Source organism: Apteryx mantelli, chromosome 1, assembly GCF_036417845.1.
Source record: "Apteryx mantelli isolate bAptMan1 chromosome 1, bAptMan1.hap1, whole genome shotgun sequence".
NCBI classification, from domain to species: domain Eukaryota; kingdom Metazoa; phylum Chordata; class Aves; order Apterygiformes; family Apterygidae; genus Apteryx; species Apteryx mantelli.
Window position 1 is genome coordinate 5,715,710 of NC_089978.1, and position 22,173 is coordinate 5,737,882.

The 22,173-nt window shown below is 47.0% G+C and overlaps 2 protein-coding genes across 6 annotated transcripts in view; one reads left to right on the top strand and one right to left on the bottom strand.

Annotated features, from left to right (window-relative positions):
* The window catches only part of NARS2 (asparaginyl-tRNA synthetase 2, mitochondrial), a 51,309-nt gene extending 41,011 nt beyond the window's left edge, over positions 1 to 10,298 (bottom strand). For 2 of the 4 annotated variants that reach the window (XR_010886655.1, XM_067313628.1), the window contains exons 1-5: positions 10,161 to 10,298; positions 7,426 to 7,535; positions 6,796 to 6,916; positions 5,936 to 6,076; positions 2,326 to 2,406 (exon numbers count right to left, since the gene is read on the bottom strand). Coding sequence is in view for 3 of the 4 variants with exons in the window: in XM_067313628.1 (XP_067169729.1) it covers positions 2,326 to 2,406; positions 5,936 to 6,076; positions 6,796 to 6,916; positions 7,426 to 7,535; positions 10,161 to 10,298 (591 nt within the window). In the remaining variant the exon portion in view is untranslated. Of the gene's footprint in view, positions 1 to 2,325; positions 2,407 to 5,935; positions 6,077 to 6,795; positions 6,917 to 7,425; positions 7,536 to 9,058; positions 9,144 to 9,328; positions 10,067 to 10,160 lie in introns of those variants that run through there. The other 2 variants (XM_067313845.1, XM_013954966.2) reach the window with 2 other exon arrangements.
* A 4,256-nt stretch (positions 10,299 to 14,554) lies between these two features.
* On the top strand, positions 14,555 to 18,516 carry LOC106494630 (rano class II histocompatibility antigen, A beta chain-like). 2 transcript variants are annotated; one of them, XM_013954926.2, is made up of 5 exons: positions 14,555 to 14,884; positions 15,071 to 15,334; positions 15,998 to 16,279; positions 16,426 to 16,536; positions 18,075 to 18,516. In XM_013954926.2, the coding sequence occupies exons 1-5, from the start codon at positions 14,782 to 14,784 to the stop codon at positions 18,143 to 18,145; spliced, it is 831 nt and encodes a 276-aa protein (XP_013810380.2). In that variant the 5' UTR covers positions 14,555 to 14,781; the 3' UTR covers positions 18,146 to 18,516. The 2 variants fall into 2 exon arrangements, with proteins under 2 accessions (XP_013810380.2, XP_067145717.1); XM_067289616.1 differs by having other exon boundaries at positions 18,186 to 18,516.
* The last annotated feature ends 3,657 nt before the right edge of the window (positions 18,517 to 22,173 follow it).

Consider the following 22,173-nt stretch of genomic DNA (forward strand, 5'->3'; position numbering starts at 1 on the left):
AAACTGCCAGTCAAGAGAAGACAGCTATTAAAAGACACAGGTTGACAGGGGAGCTAAACGCAGCCTCTACTAGGGCCCTAAAGGCTACTGATCCAAAGTTTTCAACTTTATCCACCAGCAGCAGGGGAGCTAAACTGGCAAGACTATAAGCTTCATGCACTTCAAACAGTAGATATATCTTAACTACTAGAAGTTCAGGAGCAAGGGGACATCAATTTATGTTCTGGTCACAACTGGAGGATTAGTTCTGAAACCACAAACCCAGGGTTTATGTATTTTTTAATTTAAAGAATCTACTTTGCAGATCACTCACTCCGTCCTATCACCATAATTCTTGGCTACTGCTTAAATATAAGAACAACAGTAATTCACTCTCTCCCTGCCCTGTGCAAGTAGTGAATTTAGGGTTGGTTTAAGAGTGATGTAACACAGAAGTCTGGGAGTGTGTTGATGTTTCGTTTGATTAGAAGCATATACAGGTTTTGATATGAATACAGCAAGAACACTGTTACTCTGATTTTTATCTGTCTGAGAGCAGCACATCCATGGCCCAAGAAAGGCTTAATTTCCCCCAGATTTCCACTTGCAAGAAACAGTCTCACTGTTCCAGGTGAGTGAAGTGGTCACAGCAGGATAGAAAGTGGTCTTGGCTCTCTGTTAGCCAAGACAAAATCTGAGCAGAGGTTTGAAGAAACAAAACCAAGTCCCCACTAAATTACACCAGATGATGAACTGCTCCTCCAAAAGGAAACAGGAAATCAGGGAGAATTTCCCACTTCCTAGCAGCAAGTGCTGCTGCAAGTTTCTGAAGTCCTGTCTTTGTGGCACAGACCATCTAATGGGATATGATTCGGCAATTACTCCGCACCTTTCAAGCACAGCTGTCACCATGTTTCCCCACGACAGGCATCATTTTACACATAAGCAATCACACTGGAGTGAGATTAACAATTTGCCCTAAACCATGCATTTAGTTAAAATCCAGTTTATAAAAGTTTCAGTCTCGCGCTTTTACCACCTCAATCAACATTTGCATCAGTGCTTCTGTTACTACAAGCCACCTACGCTGTAGTCCTGCATCCTTTACAGCTTTCAAGTGGATACAATTTGTACCAAAGACATAATATACTGTACAGCTGCAAACTGTATAATGTTTTCATCATTAAGTATCACTTGTTTTCACATCTTAATTTGCATGCAACAGCCTGGAGCAAACCTTTGGTAGCATTAAGGGATCTCAATTCAGCAGGAATGATTTAGTTTAGCTAATCAACTCTATTGTCACAGCAAGCAAAAAGCTGAGCCACACGTCCTGTTCTGGACTGGTCGGGGAGGGAATCACTAGGAGCACAGGTTAGGCCTCGAGATCCTAAAGAACCAATGCATGGAGGTTTTCTGTCATGAGGCTGTGCAGGCAGTGGAAGATGTGACCTCACAGCAAGCAACTGCTATTTCAGCAATTTTTCTTTTGCTTTGAGATGATTCACCAGCAAGGCTGGAGCCAATAAACATAAGTGGCAATAGACGCAATTGTTTGAGGCAGAAGAGTACATTTCAAATGTAGAAATATAAAGGGCAGATGGAATTTCTCATGATTTATGGATGTGGGGGTTAGGAATCATGAGAAATGTGTGGGGAAGATCTCAATGGTTATAGCTGTACTCAAGTTACATAGAAGGTTTTCACCAGAGATGTTAAGGCTTTCTGCTAGCACTTAATAAATGACAGATTGTGACAGTAGCTTGGTGGAGGGAGAGCTGGCAATATTGGTGGGAAGAATTCCTACATACAACAAGAGTAGCTTTTAGAGAAGACTATATACACAGGTGAAAAGCAGTTTTAAAAAAATTGCTGCTTTTCTTTTAAGGAGTTATCTCATGGTTCAAAGGAGGAGAAGCCAGGTAAATTATATTCTCCATATCAGAGCTAAGAAGTATTTGTGTGTAGCAGGCAGTCCCAAATGTCCCATCCCATCTCTTGGGTTCTTATGATCAGATCTTTCTGTTTATTAATATGTTCCATGTTTCTCTGCTATTCTTTGTAAACTTTTCCACAGCACCAGGAATAGAAAAACCTCATCAGTACAAAAAGTGCTGATTAACACACAAAACACCAAAGAAAAGAAAAGAAAAGAAAAAAAGTAATGCATCTCTCTACCTCTGTCTCAATTATTAGTTGAGGCAAAGGACTACTATATTAAAAAAATAATCACAGAACTACATAAAGGAAAGGCTTTATAAAGACAAATGCTTCCTCTAACCTTCAATGACTCCAGAATTGCTCTGCAAGCAAAAAGCAAAGCAAATCCTACCCAAACCAACTTACCTCAATTTGAAAGAGTTCCCCAGCACCTTCACAGTCATTTGATGTAATTATGGGGGTATGAATATGCACGTAGCCACTTTCCTGGAACAGACAGGACACTAAAAGTTAACTAATTAAAATTATCAAGCATGAGCTTGAAGGATGACATCAACAATTACACATCATAACACAGCTATTAGTCCCCAACCAGGACAACATATGCAACCTTTCAGGCAACTTCTGCCTTACATGGGCAAAGATATGGGACTAGCTAAATACTAGCATGATTTACAAATCCAAGTGTACTGCTTTGGCTTTTTCTCCATGTTTCCTAAGAGATTTATGCCATGGCTACTTTTTTTCGTATCTGTTTCTATACTATTCCCCTTTCTTTTCACCTCCTCCAACGATGGGTTTCTTTGGCCAGTTTCTACCAAATTTGACCCCTACAGCCTCAACTCCTCAGTTTCTACCAGCTTTTGGAAGTCAGAGTTTGGGCAGAGGACAACCTTTTAGTGCTCTTCACTGAAAGAAATGTTCAGGTGTGTTAGATACCAGAAATCATGCACTGCATGGGAGAGCATCGTTAAATCACCCAGCCACAGTGTAAATGTCAGTCATACCTCAAAGTCAAGCTGATTTTAAGACAGGGTATAAGAACCCTGGCTTGGTCATATTCTAGGTACTCAGAGAATCACCCATTCAAATAACGGTTTACCTATCCAGCAGAAGCCTCCAAAGCCAGGAAGACTGTAGGAAGAAAAGGCCTGTTCTCTGAGTTTCTCCGCAATGCAGCCACAGACTTTTAGAACAACTGCAACCCAATTTTCAAAGGAAGGGTATATCAAACAGACTTTAGACAAATCCCATACAGCAAGCTGGAGGCAAAGCTGGGAGCAGAACTCTTCTAACCATCTCCTTCCTTGACTAGTCTGCACTGACAAGATCTTTCTGGTGAAGTGCAGAGATCATACCTGTGGATGCTAAGGAATCAGAGCCAAACAAGAACCTAGTACTACCAGATTTCAACTTTCAGCAAAAGGAACTGGTTTTCTCTGCATTGCTGTAATGCCTAGCACAAAGAGAGACCCTTTAAAATCAGGGTGTCTCAGCATTACCATGATACAGGCAATGGTGAAGCATATCTCATTGTCTATTTACACAGAACACTAATAAAAAGAAGTTGCCTTTAAAAGCTAAAGTTTCACAGCTTTCACCAGAGTAGCAGAAATCTACCATTCACACCACAGGCCCTAGTCCTTAGCACCAGCTAGTTAAAAGGCTAGGAAGAGAGCAGCAGGATTTACAGCTTATCCTGTGAATCAAACTAAAGCCAAGTTAGACCAAAGAGCTTATAAGGACATGCAGAGTATTTTGTGGAAGTAACCTAACATGGCCAAAAAGGAGCAGAGTCCCTACAGTCAGCTCGAGGCTATTTTGGTTACAGGTGCAAAGAGCCTAGTTTGCTGATCTCCTCACAAAGATCCAGTTACAACACAGAAAGGTGGTTTTGAGCCAGAACTGCTTGCTTTGCCTGGGGAGGGTGGTTTTAGCCTACAAACACAAAATGCAGGTCTGTTCCATAATCCTATGCTTGCTCCAGAGCCATGCTAGTGGCACAACCTCCCATCCTCACACCAAATCACAGTGGACTATTGCCCAAATTACAGCAGCTGTAACCACTGCATGAGCAGAGAAATACATTTCACACAGAAGACCCTTTGCATGCTCTGGAAAGGAATGAGAACTGCAGGGATCAGAAGACTGGTGTCCAAGATTGTGGATCCCATAAAAAGCTCTTGCACAGCTCTCCTCATTAAAGCTCCTGAAATACTTCAAGTCACATTAACTACTTTACAGGTTTGTCAAGGCCACTAATCTACAAAGTGGAGGTTGCCATTCACACCACACCATTTCACTGTGCTGCAGAACAATGTTCCTATTCCATGTGGACCACAATACTCAGGGAAAGACTTAAAAATGACATTTTAGCCTTCAATATCCAAAACTAAGCCATTTGCCATTAGTCATTCACTGCTGGCTGGAAATGATTAGGCTATTTTTTTTTTTTTTTAAAGTTACAGAGAGTTTGGGTGACTTTTCAGGGTATGTTTAAAATCCCATTTATCTTCTTTCACCATTAAGCTCTTTTCAGTTTTGCACAGTGAAAACAGTGTGGTTATATTTTCTAGTTATCGTATGTTCTGACAATGCCAAGCCTGAGACTGCAGCTTTCTTGGGAAGATGCAGGTGGCAATTGAAAAAAGACCACTTCCCTTTCATCAGAAATGAAACTAACCACAGGCATGCCCCTGGTGTGGTGAGAGCTGTGACATAAGCATTTGCAAATATTTAGTCTTAACTTTAATACACCTGCTGCTGAAGTTAACAATAATTTGTATTTTTAATACTACTCAGCTCTTGAGCATTTTAACCAGGAAGATATGTCACAGTTTGAGCTGGAGTCACTTTGGAGAATTAAAGTCTTTGCCAGAATAAGATGCTGTTTTGTACCTCAGCTGGCTTCCTTGTCCCGTTTTGAAATTACAAACTGTTGTAGGTAATGCCATCTAGTGGCTAGACACTAGCACAAACCGATTCCCAAACAGAGTCAGATTGTCTATCAAGAGCTGGCACAAAACCGAAACCAACAGCAGCTTTACCTGACATATTATCTCTATCGAGCCTCTTAAAACTCTTCTAAGCACCATGCAATTTCAAACAAATAGCCAGCCTGCTCTGCCACTGTAAGCAAATTCAGGACCAGAAATTCAATCTCAAGAATTCGGACCTTTTCTTTGGGTCAGTACATGAAATAATTACTACATATGAACTTTGTAATCAGAACGCTTTGTTTTACTCGAACCAAAGCCACAGACAAGTTTATTTCAATGAACAGCTTTAAAAGAAAGGCCTCAAGTGTGCTACAGGACTTGCAACCTTTCTTTATCCACTCCCGCAGAGAATCTCACACTCTCTATACGGCATCTGGAATCAGTGTTAATCCACTGTCCCCTGCTGCCACTGCCTGTACACGGCCTGTACCAGAGCTCACAGCTTAAGAGTGTTGATCAGTCATCGATGAGATACAGGTGCCTCCCGTACATCAGTTTAAGATGCATCAAAACAGGAGTCTCTTAATCTGAAGTAACAGCATCCAGACAGACTTGTAATGCAGTAATAGAAAGGTAAGAACTGAAAGGAATAACATGAAGCTCTGAGTCAGTTTGTCTGTAGCCATCCAGCATCACAGATTTTTCCATGTGGGAGGAGGCTTCTGTCCAAGGACTGCAAGGTCACTGCTGAAGATGGGTTAAATGACTCCATATTGCATTGTGTTCCACAGACCACACACACTCGCAGACAATTATACTGCAGCTTAGCGAAAGGGATAAAACAACTAACAGGAAACGGGTGGTAACACACTAACAAGACCACAGATGTGCTAACTTGATCGTAAGCCACGGTCCGGCCAAGGCCTCAATCAGGCCCAGACCTGAAAAGAAAACCACTGGGTGCCAAATCCATACCCTGTAGGCAAAACACCATGCTCCATCCCTCTTAACATGTTACTGCGAAACCCAGCCCGGGGGAGCGTTCGACACACAAGACTCAGTGCAGAAGGGACTACCTTGAAGAACGAGTGGATCGCTGCAGTGGCTTCGCTGCGGACTCTCAAGAGGGAGCTGAGCGTGTTGTTCCTGCATCGCAGGTGAGGGAACTGTCGGACATACTCCAGAGGGTGCCTCTCCTTCATTTTCAGGGGGAATGCCTAAAAGCAACAAGTGAAAAAAAACAAAAGGATGAGAACATAAAGTCAATATAATTTTACTGCTATCCATGAAATACCATCGCTGCCTACTAAAATTCCATCTGTATTACAGAGCAGAGAAAAAAAAATAATTGCTTTTGCCTATCTTTTCTAGTTATTTTGTGGATTTTATAACCCTTGGGGCCAGAGCAAGAACCATAAACACAAAAGAAGGCAGTCACATTCTGAAAACACTCCACCCTTTGAACGTTGAGCCTCCTTGAGGACAGATGCCCATCTTACTACTGGAATAGTGAGCTGGGTCCAAACGCACATGTTGATGCACGTGGCAGATACAGTTCTTCTGCCTGCACAATCTGTAGTATTTAGCCAGTCTCTCTGCTTCCCCCCTTTGCATCCAGGCCAAACTTACAGCATGGAAACCAGCCGGCACAGGTAAGTTCAGGGTGGGGCAAAGGCACACTCAGATGCCAGCACTTGCATCAGTTTCCACGCGGAAACAGCTCTGCCCCAGAAGAGAGCTTTCATGGCGTTCCCATCTATTTGTTTCTCCTTTGATGTACTAGCCCCCGTATACACCAGTGAGGGATCAGAGCCTGTGGGAGCATTCAGACTTAAAGAAAATACTGTACGTAGCATGCTCTGTTAGATACCTGGACTTTTGAATTTCACTTCCCAAAGCGATCCTACCAGCTGGACTGCCTGCTGCAGTGACATACCCAAGTATCACAAGGTCCCACCACACGAATCGTTTCAGCTTTCAGCTCCATGTTTTGCATCCTGTGAGGACTTTTGACCAGTTTCCCTTGCACTTCCACTGCGCTTCCAAAAGTCAGGTCTCTAAGAAACCAAGAACACCACAAACTAACCAAGCACTGACACAATCAACTACATTCAGAAGAAACAGGCCCATTAATTTTGCTGGACCACTTGAGATTAAGCCCTATGGCTACAGCATCTCGTAGAATTGATGAAATGAAAACTTATTATATGTATAGGTGGCAACATGAACAGATTCACAGAGCTACAGAAGAGTTTAGGACAAGGCAGTCCAGAACACCCACACAGCTACAGTCATTAAGAAAATGAGGTTCATATTAATCCCAGGGACCTGGAAGCTGAACCACAAGGCTTCAGCTAAGTGCAGACAGAGTGGTCAGACACTTTTCATCCTAAAAACACATCTAGAGGCCTCAAACTGGAGTTGTGCCTTTCCTGTGGTCAGGTTCCAGCTGCTGGATGTTCTTCCAGCAGCCTCAAGAGTCACTGGTACAAGACAGAAGGCCTGAGCAGATCTCTCCAAACACTGATCAACACACATATTTCTCCAATATCTCAAACTGACATACCTAGTTCCCAGGCTGGGATCAGCAACCACCTGGAGGTTTTCCAGAGAACTTCCATCATTTATATGCAAGAACAAAACCTCCTTCTGGGATCGGACAGAGCGGACCCAGCCCTAGAGGTAAACAAAAAGAGAAGTTTGTTACTGCTTGGCATGAACTCAGTGTAGTTACGCTCCTCTTCCAACTGAGCTGGACGCACCATTTCAGACCTATTTCAGCTTATTGAAGTCAAAGGAAATATTCCTTTAAGGGCAACAAAAATCAGTGTCAGTTTTGCTACTGACTTCAAAGAAAACGGGAGCAAAACCTCAGGCAGAAGCACCAACTTTCCGCATCAGTACAGCGGAGATCACTAAGATCTACCAGCATATCTCAGGAGCTGAGGATACTGAAATTGGCCAAGCACTTTGAAGATGAGAAGCATTCTAGCAATGTGCTTATTTGCAGTGTCCCTTCAAAACACTTCTCACTGCAATGAAGCTAGGAATGCACAGTTCGTTAAGATAACACGAGCAAGGTTATTTTTATGATTTTAGTATCGTATTTTTTGCTGTACATAGAATCACCTGTAGGAAGATCCTAACTGAAATGTGTTTAAGTGCTTATGTGTCCTAAGTCATAGGGCTGCTACAACAATGATGTCATGGCCAATAGATTCAGGTGAAAGTTAAATATTAATGCAAAATTAATGTTCTGACAGTTTTGGATGTTTCTCCTTACACTTCAAAACCAAAATCATTTTCTAATTGAAATTTGAAAAATCGCCACTACAATTTAACAAATTATTATTGTTTGAAATGTTACCAACCTTCCTGAACACACACACACTGTTCCCCACAAAGAAAAGAAAAAAAAAAAAAAGAAAAAGAAAAAAGAGTGCACTCTCACCCAGTTTGAACTAAAAAAAAATACTACACAACAGCTCTCTATACCAGCAAAACAGCAGAACCGGCCATGTACATGTCAGGGCAATGACTTGAGTTTGTCAGATTTTCAAAGAAATTAAAATTTACAGTCAATACCCAGACACCAAGCAGAAGCAATAGCATCCAAAATACAACTCCCTTAGCTGTTCCTTAACACACTAGAGTTAAGGCAAAGTTGGCTTTAAAAGAAAAAATACCCGCTGGGGTGCTTCCAATTCATCTTACAAAAATACTGTAGAGAATAACAGAACACAGTGTTGATTAAACAACTAAATGGGCCTCATTTTTCCAAACAGTTTTGTCTGTTGTTTAAGTGTCCAAGTAGTTTCAATGACTTCAAACTGAGCAAGTGCTCTAGGGATTTTAGACCAGGAGGAAAAAAAAAAAAATCTAAGCAGCCTAATTCTATTGTCTAGACTGAAGAAACCACAAGAATTAAACAGTACCAAAAGTAAAAACGATTTTTAAAATTACAGCATGACCACTAACACAGGTAAGGCATTATGCAGGCTCACATGAAGAGACACATGAGTACTAGAGACAGTCAAATCCAGATCTTACTTCCCAGTTAAGATGCACCAAACATTTTAAACCTGTCTTAGGTATTTACAGAGAACCCTAACAGCTCCCCTCTGAACAGTAAGTATCTACTAAATTGGGCTCAGGGGGAAGAACTACGGAAGATTATAATGCCATGAACCTAAATATACCAACTGTTTACCACAACTTCAGTCTTCTCTCCAGGGAGGCATTTATCTGAAAGTCCTTTGCAGGGCGTCCCACCTGAAGCAGTAACTAATGCAAGAAACAAGAAAAGAGCCTAAATAAACTAAGGTCTGATCATCTGGACATCCTAATATTCTTATGGCGAAAGCAACAGGTGTTTAAAAGGTATTTGGCACAGTAACATGTCTGCAGCCATTGCACATATGTGTTTCAGAAGCTTGTTAAATCCCTAGAACGCATCATATACATTATACCTGATGTCTAATGCTTAATGTATAACGGCTGATGTTTTTCTTAGTTCCATTCCTCATAAGGGCTCCTTTCTGAAATGCACAAAGGCCCTAAACACAGGAATATTCTCAAGAGCTTCTTCCCACCTCATCAGGCTGTTCGGGGATTTAGTAAAGCAATGAGATGAGCTGTGCATCCTACCACGGGCAATAAGAGCACATCCACAGGCAGGCACTGGAGCAGTGGAGGCTGCGGCAGCAGCATCTCAGCCGCTTCATAACCCACCAGAGGCAGCGCGCAGCGACAGCTCCAACTCGGAGCAGACCACGCGTTTCGGTAACCGAACCCGGCCATCATAAGCTTGGTTTTAAGCTAGATCAGTTCCTCAGTGCAGTTTAATGCAAAAACACCTGTGCCAGGAGCACAAGAGAGGAGCAACACAACGACAAAGGCCTAGGGCAGCAGAAAGGCCGTATCACCAGCTCAGGCAACAGTCTGTTCCAGCTTGCGTTGTTCATAAACTACAGCTGGGAAGCCTCTCTACTGGATCAGCTCCTTCCTGCCCCGCTAGGCCACGTCTGCGCACGTGCAGGCATACCAGCGGGCTGGGTATTTTTGTGTCAATACTCCCACCGCTTCACAGGCTGCTTCATCCAGAAACACGGACGCTGCCGCCCTCGGAGCCCAAGGACTTGCACTAAAAGGGGGAGGGACGACGCCCCGTCCCTCGGATCCCCGGCAAAGGCGGGGAACGAGCCACGCCGCCGCAAAGCCCGCTGCCCGCGGCCGGCCCTGCTCCACAACGGCGGCTGGCGAGGCTCCCGGCCCCCCGGCCCCGGCCCCGGCGCCGCGCACCTGCACCCGCACGGCCGCGCCGCCCGCCGGCTCCCGCGCCGCCAGGGCCTGGCGCACCCGCAGCCTCGCCGCCGCCCGGGCCGGGGGCAGCGCGGCGCAGCGGCGCAGGGCCCGCCAGCCGCGCCGCGCCGCCAACATGGCGCCGGCCCCCGCTCCGCCGCCCGCGGGCCGGGCCGGGCCTCGCTCCGCCGGCGCGGCGCCCCCCGCCGCGAAGCGACCCGGCTCCCGCCGCTGCCGTTGCCACGGCGCCCGCCCCGCAGGCCGCCTCACGTGACCGCTGCCGCCAATGGCCGCTGGCGGGCTGCCCCGGGGAGCCAATCGGAGGGGAAGAGCGCCGCGACCCGCCGAAGGGCCGCCCCTTCCGCCGCGCGGCGCAAGGGGCTCTGGGAGGTGTAGTTCCCGCGGGAGGGGCGGCGTGGCCGGGGCGCGCGGGGCCGGGCCGGCCATGGCGGCGGCGGCAGGGGACCCCCTGGTGGGGGCAAGGGATCCCCCAGTGGGGGCTTGGGATCCTTATGGCAGGAGTAAGAGGTCCCCGTGGTGGGGGAAGGGTTCCCCATGGTGGGGGGAAGGAATCCCGAGGTGAGGGTAAGGGATCCCCATGGTGGGGGCAATGAATCCCTATGGCAGGGTCAAGGGATCTCCCGGTGGGGGCAAGGAATCCCCATGGCAGGGGCAGGGATCCCTATGGTGGGGGTAAAGGATCCCCTGATGGGGGCAAGGGATCCCCATGGTGAGGGTAAGGGATCCCCGTGGTGGAGGGAGGGGATCCCCATGGGGGGGGGGGGTAAGGGATCCTTATGGCAGGGGCAAATGATGGAGGGGGCAAGGGATCCCCATTCCCAGGGTAAGGGATCCCTGTGGCAGGGCAAGGGATCCTGTTGCTCACTCCGGGCTTGGCAGCACCATCGCTGCCTCCTCTGCCTGAGGAGCCTCGGCCGGGCGGCACGTTCCCACCGCCCCCTTGCACGAGGGCATCAAGGACTGGTCTGGCTGCAGCCTCACCCTTTGGGGGAAAAGCGAATAAAATTGGGTTTTCAGCCAGGCCAGCTCAGAGGCCTCTCACACAGGAAGGCTGGAACAGGCTGAAGGGAGAGGCTGCTCCTTGTGGTGGCAGTGCGGCTTTAGGATGCCGCATCCCTGGCCGACAGAGCATTTCAGGGATGGCCGGCCACATGCTGTCCTTCTGGATCCCCCTGTTATCGCACCGCTGCTCTTGGGTGATAAGCCGCTGCCAGGGCTTGCTTTCCTACACGCTGCGATAAAGGAATTGATAAGCAGTGGGAAGCGGGACTGAGTTCTGTGCTGTGAGTCCTGTTTTGGGGGCAAGACCCTTCTCCTTTATATTTTTTTCACCTGCTGACCATCTGCTTCTTCCAGCTACTCTGAATTGTGGGATGAAAAGCAGTGTTGAAGAAGCCGAGAGTTAAAAAAGGATAAAATCAGCGTGGCTTCCCCATGCAGCCCAGAGTTTTGCTACCTGCTCTGCTGTGCATGTGCTTCCCTTTTGTCTGGTGGCTGCCTGGTCTGTGAGTTTTCTCTCTTTTGTGCAATTATACTGCTGAAAAGCAGCAGCTGAACCTGTCTCTGATGTTGCTAGCCGGTTGGTCAGAGGCTAGTCCATCTCCAGGCACCATTCCTAGGAGTATGCTGGGTGAAATGGTTTCACCCTCAGCCTCGCTGTGCCCACCTCTTTCCCCTCCTGAGTAGCAGTGGTGAGATGTCCTGGGGCCACGAGGTGCTGTAAGGGAGCTTTGATAGAGACACCAGGCTTGTATGGAGACAAACCCCTGCCTCGTTGCAAAGTCTCGGGTAACAAAAGAATCGCTGACCAGAGACCTCATTTAAAGGGAACAAGCTGGGCTCATGGGAAGGAGAAGAGAAACACTTTGTAGATACCTGGTTTGGACTTTCCCTGTGATGTTTTTTATCTACGGATGAAAAGCATCTTGTCCTCAAAGTCCCTGAGCTGCTTGCCAGGGCCTTCCTCCACCTCTCTCTTTGTTCCTGCTTGGCTGATGTCCCCACCCGCAGCTCTGGGGCTAGACCATGGGCTCTGAGCTCCCTTGAAAGGCCTTCCTGAGGAATTAGAGGTGCAGAGCAGGGGCACAGGCGTAACCGGATGGTTGCAGCATTTAGAGAAAGGACAGGAGACTGCGGGGAGGAATGCAGAAAGGGCAGGGGGAGCTGGACTAGAAGCATAGCCTCAATCAGCGCCTTTTGATGTGCACGGGAAGGGGATGTTTCAGTGCACAAATGCCATGGCCCGAGGAGATTGCTGCTGAGGCTGGCTGAAGACTGGGATGTCTCATAGCAGAATGGCTCTCTAGCTGGCATGTGAGCGGTGGATTTGCTCCAGGCCAAGGGTCAGAAGATCCTAAAGGAGAGTCTGGGTTAGCTCTGGGTAACAGCAGAAAGATGTGGCAGATAGGAGAAAAACCTACGGGAAAACCTGTGACCAGAAGAGATGGTGTGGGACTGCTGACTATGGATAAGAGCAACAGGGTATTCTGGTGCTGTTTGTGGATTAGATTAATAGTGTAAGTCTGAGCTGGGAGGCAGGAAGCCAATTGTTGGAGTATTCGCAGGTAGGGAAGTTTAAAGGACGGTGAGAAATAGTGATTCTCTTTTACTCTCAGCTGGGGAGAGATTCTGCGGACAAAACTTGGAGCAGTGATGGGAAACCAGTTTCTTCCTGGTGCTTTAGCTGCAGACTCTGTCTCCACATGGAGTCCCCCACTCATGCCTCAACAACTTTCTGTTTCTTCACTTTGTCCTTTCTAGAAGGTGGAGGAGGAAGAACTCCATGCAGTTCTGCTTTTGAAGTAAGTTTGTCTTGATCCCTTCTGATTCTTTAGCCTCCCTTATAGCCAGAACATTCCTGTGGTGATTATTTGGACTTGTGACTTTCCTCAGTCCTCAAAAAGTGCAACTGGGAAAGAGGATTTCCAAGTCAAGGCATCATCCATTAAAGAAATGGAGCGTTCCCTAGCAAGGAGGAGGATCTGGGGAAGCCAATGCATACCTACACAAGGTACCATCCGACATTTGGGCAGAGATGGGGAGGTCCTAACAAAGGCGAGGAGCAGAGCTGGAGTGATGCCAAGCAAGAAATCAAATTCCTTCTTCTACAAGAAGCCTCTCATCTCTCTGGTGTCTGCTGATATGAGCCTGTTTTCTGCACATTGAAGATATTGTTATGGAAAACTGTGCCCTGAGGGCTGGGCATGAGGAAATCTTTTCTATCTCTCCTTCTGAGAGGATGTTTTTCCCAGCAGTGGCATTTCAGCAGCTCTTTTGGACTTGGAGGACTCTTGCAGTGAGTGTTCTTATTCAGCATCAGTGTCTGTTGTTTATGGACCTCTGATATTGAGTCCTGAGCATCCCCTGGAAGTCCAGCATCTCTTTGACTACATTGCCAGGAGATCAGCTTGTACCTTCTACTTGAAGGTCAGAATAGTGCCTTCTGGATCAATAGAGGAATATGCATGCAGGGCATCTACATGTCCTCTCAAAAGGAAGAAGAATAAGGCAGATTAATCCTCATTAACCTGTGGATAATATGCAGTTCTTCAAGCTGGCAGACTTCCCACTATTATGAAACCTTCCCACTGTATCAGTGGATGCCATTTGGTGTCCTTAAAGCCCTTGTACGAAACATATATGTAATCAACATCCTTCTATGCCTCAGATACAGGAACAGGGACACTGGGATTGGATAGTGCTGTCCTTTTTTTCAGTGATATCTTGGTAAGCCAAAGTGAAGCACATTTGTCTTTATTCCAAAATAAAGAATTTGTGTTTCTTTGTTTCACAGCAGTAACTTTCCAGTGAAATGGGATACAATATGAACACATTTCTTCCAATAAATAAAGTTGATTTTTCCTAAACAAACACTGCTTTAGATATTTCATTCTTTCTCTCCCAACTTCCATTTTTTTTCTGAACCCTTCACTGAAAAAAATCCCAACAACCAGAAGTAGACAAAAAAGCTGTTTTTTACCTTGTGCTGTAAAATTTTCTACTCACAACTTTACATTTCCCAGTGGAGGGGGAAATGGGGAGACCCTGTCCTTCTGTCAGAGGTAGCACTCATGACTTGGCATGACTGACTCTGGGTTTCAGGACAGGGCCAACTTTGTGATTCCATTTCTTGGGTTGGGGGCTGAATAAATACAATGCTCAGAAATGCTCTAAGCTCCCTGTGATGAGGTTAGGCTGAATTTGCAGTCTTCAGACAGCAAGCCTGGGTCCCAGGAAGGAGCCGTCACCAAGGGTGGAGCCCAGGGAGTTGCACAGCAATATCTGAGATACTTTGCTGACTGTTCTGCTCTGATAGAGCTTGGAGTGTCTGCTGATGAAACCCTTATTCTAGTTTCCTCCAGAAAAGATTCTAGTGAAAGGCAGAAATTGAACCCTTTCCTACCTGGTTACCAGTGATGTTGCCTAGTTCTGGCATTGACTGGGTCCTTAGCTAGGGGCTGTCCAATCCCCTCAGCGTTTGTGAACTTCCTCAAATTCTTCCACTCAGAGCTTTGCTGATAACTTCCTATTTTGGCCTGGAACATAGCTGTTACCAGCCTGTCTCTCTCTTGTAGCTCTTTTTTTCCCCACCCGAGGAACGATGGCCTCTCTGGGGATTCCTGAGTTCAAGACCTCCTGGATTGTGACTCTGACAGTGATGATCATGCTGAGGATCAACATGGCTCTCTGCACAGACCTTCCAGGTGAGCAAAGATCGTGGGGCTGGAAGCAGATTTCCGTCCACCCAGCTGTGAGCTGAGGGATCAGCATTTCCCTTGCACAGACAAGAAACCAGAGTGGGATGGGCTGGCTTCAGGATTAAGGGAAAGTTGCAGCAAAGGGTGATGTCCATACTGATTTCCTGACCTTGTCCCATGTGTATCCCCCAGACCATTTCCTACTGCAGCGTAAACATGAGTGTCACTACACGGATGGCACTCAGCAGGTGAGGTACCTGGACAGGTTCATCTGGGACCAGCAGGAGATCTGTTACTACGACAGCGAGGTGGGTTTCTACGTGGCCCGCACAGACCTGGGCCGAGAAATCGCTGCGTATTGGAACAGGCTGCAGTGGCTCAGTTACCTGTGGGCTTCGAGAGAGAAATTCTGCAATTATAACCAGAGGAGGTTTCAGAGTCTGATGAACAGGACAGGTGAGTCTTTTGAGGAGAGGAGAGGAGAGGAGAGGAGAGGAGAGGAGAAGAGAAGGAGAGTGGCATGGGCAACTTTGGCTTCCTCATCTTAGGACCACATCTATCTCCTTCTGCCAGTTCCCTGTTTGGCAGCTCCTGGATGTCAGAGGACGGGACATAGGTTTGACCTCAGTGGGAGAAAGGGAGAATAAGTGCCAAGGACCAGAGTGGGTAACATCTTTATTATGAGGCTGAGACTGAAGGAAATGTCTTGGAGGAGCCCTGCCAAACAGCTTGGAACAGGTACTCCAAAGCCTCACAAATGCATCTCCCCTCCCACCAACTCCTGGAGCAATGGATCCACCTCAGAGATGGGAGAAGACATGAAATGCCCCTATTAGAGTTTTCTGGTAGAAGCAGAGTGCATCTTTCATGATGGTCCTTCACTGAGGGAAGAAAGAAAGAAGATTAAAATAAACGTGGCTGGGAAAGGTGTAATGCAAGCTCATGTTGAAGGCAATGGGTCTGGACTGAAAGACGGGTTGACAAATGGGTTTTGGGGACAAATCCATATGATTTCCATAGATCCTGTCACTGGGAAAAATTCCTGAGGAGGATGGGGCAGAAGGAAAGGAGGGACCTGATTTCCAGGGTTCTCTGTCTCACTTCTTTTTTTTTTTTCAGTTATGCCCAGAGTGAAAATTTTTCCTGTGCAAACAGAGCCATTAGGCAATCCCAACAAGCTGGCTTGTTCTGCAACAAGGTTTTATCCCTCTGAAATCAAGATCAGGTGGTTCAAAAATGGGCAGGAGGAGACGGGCAAAGTTGTGTATGAGGACCTCCTCCCAAATGGAGATTGGTCTTTCCAGATCCTGGTCACTTTGGGAGTTACACCCAAGCAAGGGGATGTCTATACTTGCCAGGTGGAGCATATCAGCCTACCAGCACCCATCACCATGGACTGGGGTAAGAAAATGAAAATGGGAAGACCAGGAAGTCTTGGGAAGGGTCACATGTAGCTCTAACAGAACAGTCAGGAAACTGGCAAAGATATTTTATGGGAAAGCAATGTCTAGCCTGAACCCTAACTCTCTGGACTCCTCTTCCAACAGAGACACACTCTGGATCTGGTGGGGGCAAGAAGCTGACTGGAGCGCTGGCCTTTGTGCTGGGCTTAGGCTTCACTGTCGTGGGACTCATCATCTATCAGAAGAAAAAGAAAGGTGAATTATTCATGAGCTAAATAGAAACCCATTCTTAATGGGACTGTAGAGCAATGGTTTAAAGCCTGTAGGACTTCTGTGGAATTAGATTTACCATGATAATTTTCTTGGGTTTTCAGCATTCAGGGGGTTTTATATGGTCTAATCCAATACCCATGAAAGTCAGTGATAGCTTTTAATTTATTCTAATTTATATTAGATTGGGCTTTCAATGATAAGAAACCATTTTAGGACTATTGTCAGCTGTTAAAAGGTCAGCCTTGACTTCCAAGATATAGTCCTAGGATATGGTTATGGTTTCTTATGGTTCTCAGAATAGCTACTTTGTTCCCCAATTTTTCCACGTTGATTTGCTGAAGGCGTAATTTGTAGATCCCAGAATCAAATACTTTCATATTTAGGCTTAAGTAGGATTAAATACCTTTTAAAACTGTGGGGAAAAAAAGGGAATGGTATCTTCCAGAAAACTGCATTTTTGCTCCCCAAATATTGGTTTGCTGAGTAATAGGAACTTATCCCAGCTTTTGCTTTCTTCTTTCGGATCATTTAGAATTATTAGAATCACAAACAAGTACTAGGTAAATCCTTATTGTATGTCTTTCACAATGCAGCAAGCAATATCCTTCGGCTTAATCCTCTACTGTTATTCTTTTCCTAAGCAAACTCCCTTAAGCAAGCCATGTCCAAGGTAGCCCTTTGCTCCCATTAATTCTCAGCCTAAGGGTCTAGGTCAGCAGCAAACATCAGGAGGACATGAATTCCCTATCCATCCTTACAGCTGTTAATAACTAGGAAAGAGCAGGGCTCAGTGCTGAAAATGCTGAAACCCCCTTCCTTAGACCCAAACCTCAGTTTCTCAATGAACTAAAAAGAGCCTGGCTTATAGATTTGACTCTATAGGAATCAGTTCTCCCTTCTGCCCACAGCCCAATCTCACTGTACCTGTGTTGTTCAGGTACAATTATCCAGGTCCAACCTGGCCTTGCTCTTCACTGCACAGTCTTCTCTCTTAAAAGCCCTCAGGTCATGGGGGACACGAGTGTTTTTCTTGCTCAGAGAGCAGGGCTCTTTGCTCCACTGTCTCCTTAGGAAAGAAACCTTGATAAATGCATTGGGTGGGTCTCCAAGGTCATCTCAGAAACTGGACTCACCTACCAAAAGCAAATCCCCTAGCAGAACAAGGAACAGCCTCTGGCAGGGCTGCCCTGGGCCAGCTGAAGCTCAGTGGACTCTGTGGGTCTCAGCAGATCCATGCGGTGGGTGAGCACAGGATCACCACACACTCGAAGGTGCAGGCTTGCAGCTGCTCCAGGCCTTTGAAACAGAGGCACATTTGTGGACTGTGAGGAGGAACACCAAAACCACAGGCAAATCTTTCAGGGGATGGATGCAAGAGACTCTTCTCGCAGGACCCTGGGAGAGCTTTTCCTATCCCTGAATTTGGCTGGCACTGTGACTGGGAAGCTCTGAAGCCTGCATGAGAAATTCCTCTCCTGTTTGTGCTTCTACTCATTTCTTTCTGCCCTCTTTCCCTGCAGGAATCCTGTGCCTGTCTGCTGCAGCCTCAGAGGAAGCCGACATGGAAAGGGACACGCTGCTGGGTGATTAGGTCCATGGCCAACCTCTATGAATCCATTTTTCTCTTGCAGGGTGAAGAGGAGCCCTTGCTCCCTGCTTCTTCCCAACACTACTCCCTTTCCTCCTAGTGTTGCCCATGTCAGTAGGGTGCTGCCTCTTCCCCTCTCAGAGAAACTATGAATTTGCAAATTTGAAAATTCAAGGATTATCTCAGAGCCTGATGCTGGGCCACTGAGGCTAGGATGGACTCTCTTCCTGCCTGAATATGCAGAAGGAGAGCTGGAGCTTCCCAGCCCTACGCACACCTGGAGAGAGAGGAAGGGAATAAATAAGAGCATTTCTAAGGAATGTTTTGTACTTTGAGCGATTTATCTAAGGGTCTGAAAGGATTTAATAACTGAGAGCTAATTAAATGTACTAATTAACCCGGTGTTTAATCGCGGCTCTTTGCTAGCTTTCCATGCTGCTGAAGCAGAGACGTAGTCCCATATATCATGACACCCAGCCACTTTGCCTAATTGTGATTCCTCCGTACGTGCTGCAGGCACTCAGCCGCTAAGGTGATGAGATGAACACGAAGCCTAGGTACAGGAGAAAATTAGAGGGGCAAAGCCAGCCCTGTGTGACTAACAACCCATGAGATTATTACCGTGAAGAGGGTATTGACAGTCTAATTTGCTTCCCCCCATTATCACTGGTTTGTTCTCATTGTCACTGCTGTTTTGCTCTGAGCTGATGCCCTCCCCGTACAGGGTGGGGATACAGGGCTAAGGGCTGGGTCCCTCTGGAAACAGGGGCTAGAGAGGAACCTGCTGCTGCACACGTAATGTCAAAATGACAGTTTCATTCCTTGGTCCCTTCCTTGTCACTGTGGCTCCAACCAGCTCTGCTGCAACCAGAAGGAGGCTCACTTTCTCTTCTTATTAAGCTTCCCTGTGGGTTTGTTTTTCCCCGAGGATTTATACTTGTGCTTTTGGTTCTCCTGTGGTGTACAACCCACACAGCCAACTCTCAGTTCCCCATGAGCTGTTTCCTCAGTGCCACAGAAGAAGGGACATCCAGACAGACTGCCCAGACCTAGCTTGATCCTGCAGTAGATCAGGTGCAATGGGACTTTCCTACTTCCAGGGCTAAACCATCTCTCCTGGCCCTGGAGCTATGTGGGATCCTGCAGCAGGTTCCCATGGTGTAAATACCCTGGAACAGTCTTCAGAAGTCAGTTGGGGTCCAGCACAGACCTAATAAGCCCTGTTAGACCTGAGCTGACTCCATGGAGTCTGATGTGTGCCTCCCCCCTCATCTCCTGCTGCTCTGCAGACATGGTCAAGTGATGGAGAGATGTAGGTGTGGTTGTACCTTGGGTTATGTTTGCACTGTGGGACCCAAAGAGCCCCAGGTGTACACAATAGCTGCTTTCTGACTTCCCCTCTGATGAGGCTAGGGACACATCCTCCATCACCTCATGGTTTCCACGCAAAGGGAACCTGGGTGGATTAGCAGGATGGGATGCATGTCCCACCCCAGTAGGTCACCCAGCCTGGATGATGGTGGGCCCAGGAGAAAGTATGCTGCACAGGAGAAGCAGGGCACGAGACAGGGCCCTCTAGGACTCACAGGACTCAAAATCCTGGCTCCTTGTGAATGGCATCATCCAGAGACATGCTCCTCATGAGTGCTGTATGTAGTGGGGGATGTCTGAAATCCTGTCACTGCTTCTTCTCACAGCTGGCATGGAAACTCTGCCTGGACAGCTCACCAGACACCTTCCAGGAACCACAGACTGCCCCACCTGAGGCAGAATAATCATCTAAAACCAGCACTATTTAAGACAGTGGTTTGCAGTTTGCGCCCAGCTTTGACTCCATCTGCACGCTGTTCATTTTGGGTGATCCTTACTACTATCATGAATATAGGATGGAAGGGAGCAACTTGCAGGCTTGTCACCTCCATTTGGGGTCCCGACTTCTTCTTGAGGAGCTGCTAGTTCAAATGTGGATGGAAATGAAGCTGTGAGAGCATGGGCCATTAAATTAACCATGGAAATAGGCTGCTGCGGGGAGATGCAGCAGTCACCTTCATTGGAAATCTCCAAGGGGAATCCAGGCATGTATCTCTCTGGGATATCTTAGGATAATGAATCAGACCTGCCAGGATGTGGGGAGAGGGAGGAGACGACCACTGGGGCCCTTTTCCGAAATGAACAAGTGGATGATTTTACAAAATCTTCAATCCCCCAGTGTCTCTTTGCACAGCCCTATGCAGCCAGCAGAGGAAATTGGTAACTGTACCCAGCAAGCCTGTTTTTAATTAACGAATAATTATCTACAAATTGCTGTAATTATTGCCTCGGATTCCAGAGGATGGGGACGTTACTGCGAGATGAGCACAGTTTCCTTGCGAGTGAAATATTTTCCCTGCCTTATCTCCAGCGCCCTGCTGCTGCGAGGTTTGGGGCCTCGGCTGTGCTTTCCTTCCGAGGAAGCGATAAAACAGCTAACGCTGCCTGGAAGGGGGAGCGTTACGGAAAAGGCACCGAAGGGAGGGCAGGTTCTTGCATTTATCACGTTGTCTGCCCTCATTCTGGAGTGGTTTCGGGGATGCCGATTAAGACATAAATCCCGACACCGAACGCCACGAGGAGGGCGCGCCGCACACCGATGAGCCGGGGGAGCAAAATGAACGTCGCGTGTTGTGATCTTTCGGCGGGGAGCAGATAAAACCAGGTTTGAAAAAGAGTCAGCTAGAGATATTTGTCGTCCTGAAGGGCTTATGCCCAAACAGGTCTAACGAACTGCGGGAAATGGGGGAAAATCCTCCCTGGTTTGCAGGCAAGGAACTGAAAGACTGTGATTTGTCCTGGGTTGGACGGGCAGCCTGTCAAAGAGCTGCCGAGCCCAAACTTCAGGCTTGCTTGGAGTGTTTAATCCCTGGATCCTGCCTCCCTCCCAAGAAATGTTGCCCTTTATTCTGTCACTCCTAAGCGATTCCACTAAAGGATGCTGCTCGCTGCCAGGGTTTCCATGACAGCCTCCACTTCAAACAGCCTGTGGGCTTTTTATTATTCATCTGTGGCATATTTACCTGAGGTGAGTCGCCGGTACCGTACGCTGCTGTGAAGTGTTGCCTTTGTTTACTGTGTACTACATCTTCATATTTCTTTGTGCAGACAGCAACCATTTTGTGCCCCGAGTCCCTGCAGCCTCTTACGAGGAGACGCACGTGCCGTGGACTCTCGCAGAGGGATTTTGGTGTGCACCGTCCCTTCATCTGCAAGAAGACTCATCCCGAGCGAAGAGATGTTGTAGCTCCTTGCCGTGGAGGAGCGTTGCAGCTAAACCGAGGCGGTCGTAGACCCCAGCCCTGCCCTCACCCCGTGACCTTGCCTTTTCCTGCAGGACAATGCAAAAGCCCTTGATCCGGCTCAGAAATGCCCCACTTCTCCTGAAAAGACAGGGATGACAGTTGATTTTCTGCTACTTACCTGAGCAGCGGGAGGTATCTGCTTGACTGCATGGACCGATGGTGTTGCTGCTGTCCAGGATGGTCTCTGGTGAGCTGGCACTGGCAGGTCATGAAGAGCTTCATGCTCCTCTTCAGCCCCCTTGAAGTTAAGCTCCCTGCATGAACTCATCCTCAGAGAGTTAGTTCCAGGACCTCAGCAAACGCAGGAAGGCATTTCTCCATCATTTCAGGGCTTGTTGTCAAGCTTCTCTCCCCAATTGTGTGATCAAAAAATTGCCTGCTGTGAAAGCCGAGTTTATGCTCTTATCACGGTGCCCTAGATATTGGGGCCTTGTTGAGTGTCTGTAATGCTCATGCCTTATTCAAGGCATGGCTGTGCCTCAGATATGTGAATCTAGCTGGAAAACAAAGAAAATTAGACCATACTTTGGCTTTAGGATTAAGAAGTGGCTTTTTTTGGAACACCTACCCCTCTCCCACACACTATGGCCTTTAAATAGATGGCTTCTAATGAATGAAAATAGTTCACGGACAAAGAAGCTGTCACTAGAAATGGTTGTGCTTAATATTTTATTTTCCAGTCTTAAAAGAAAATCT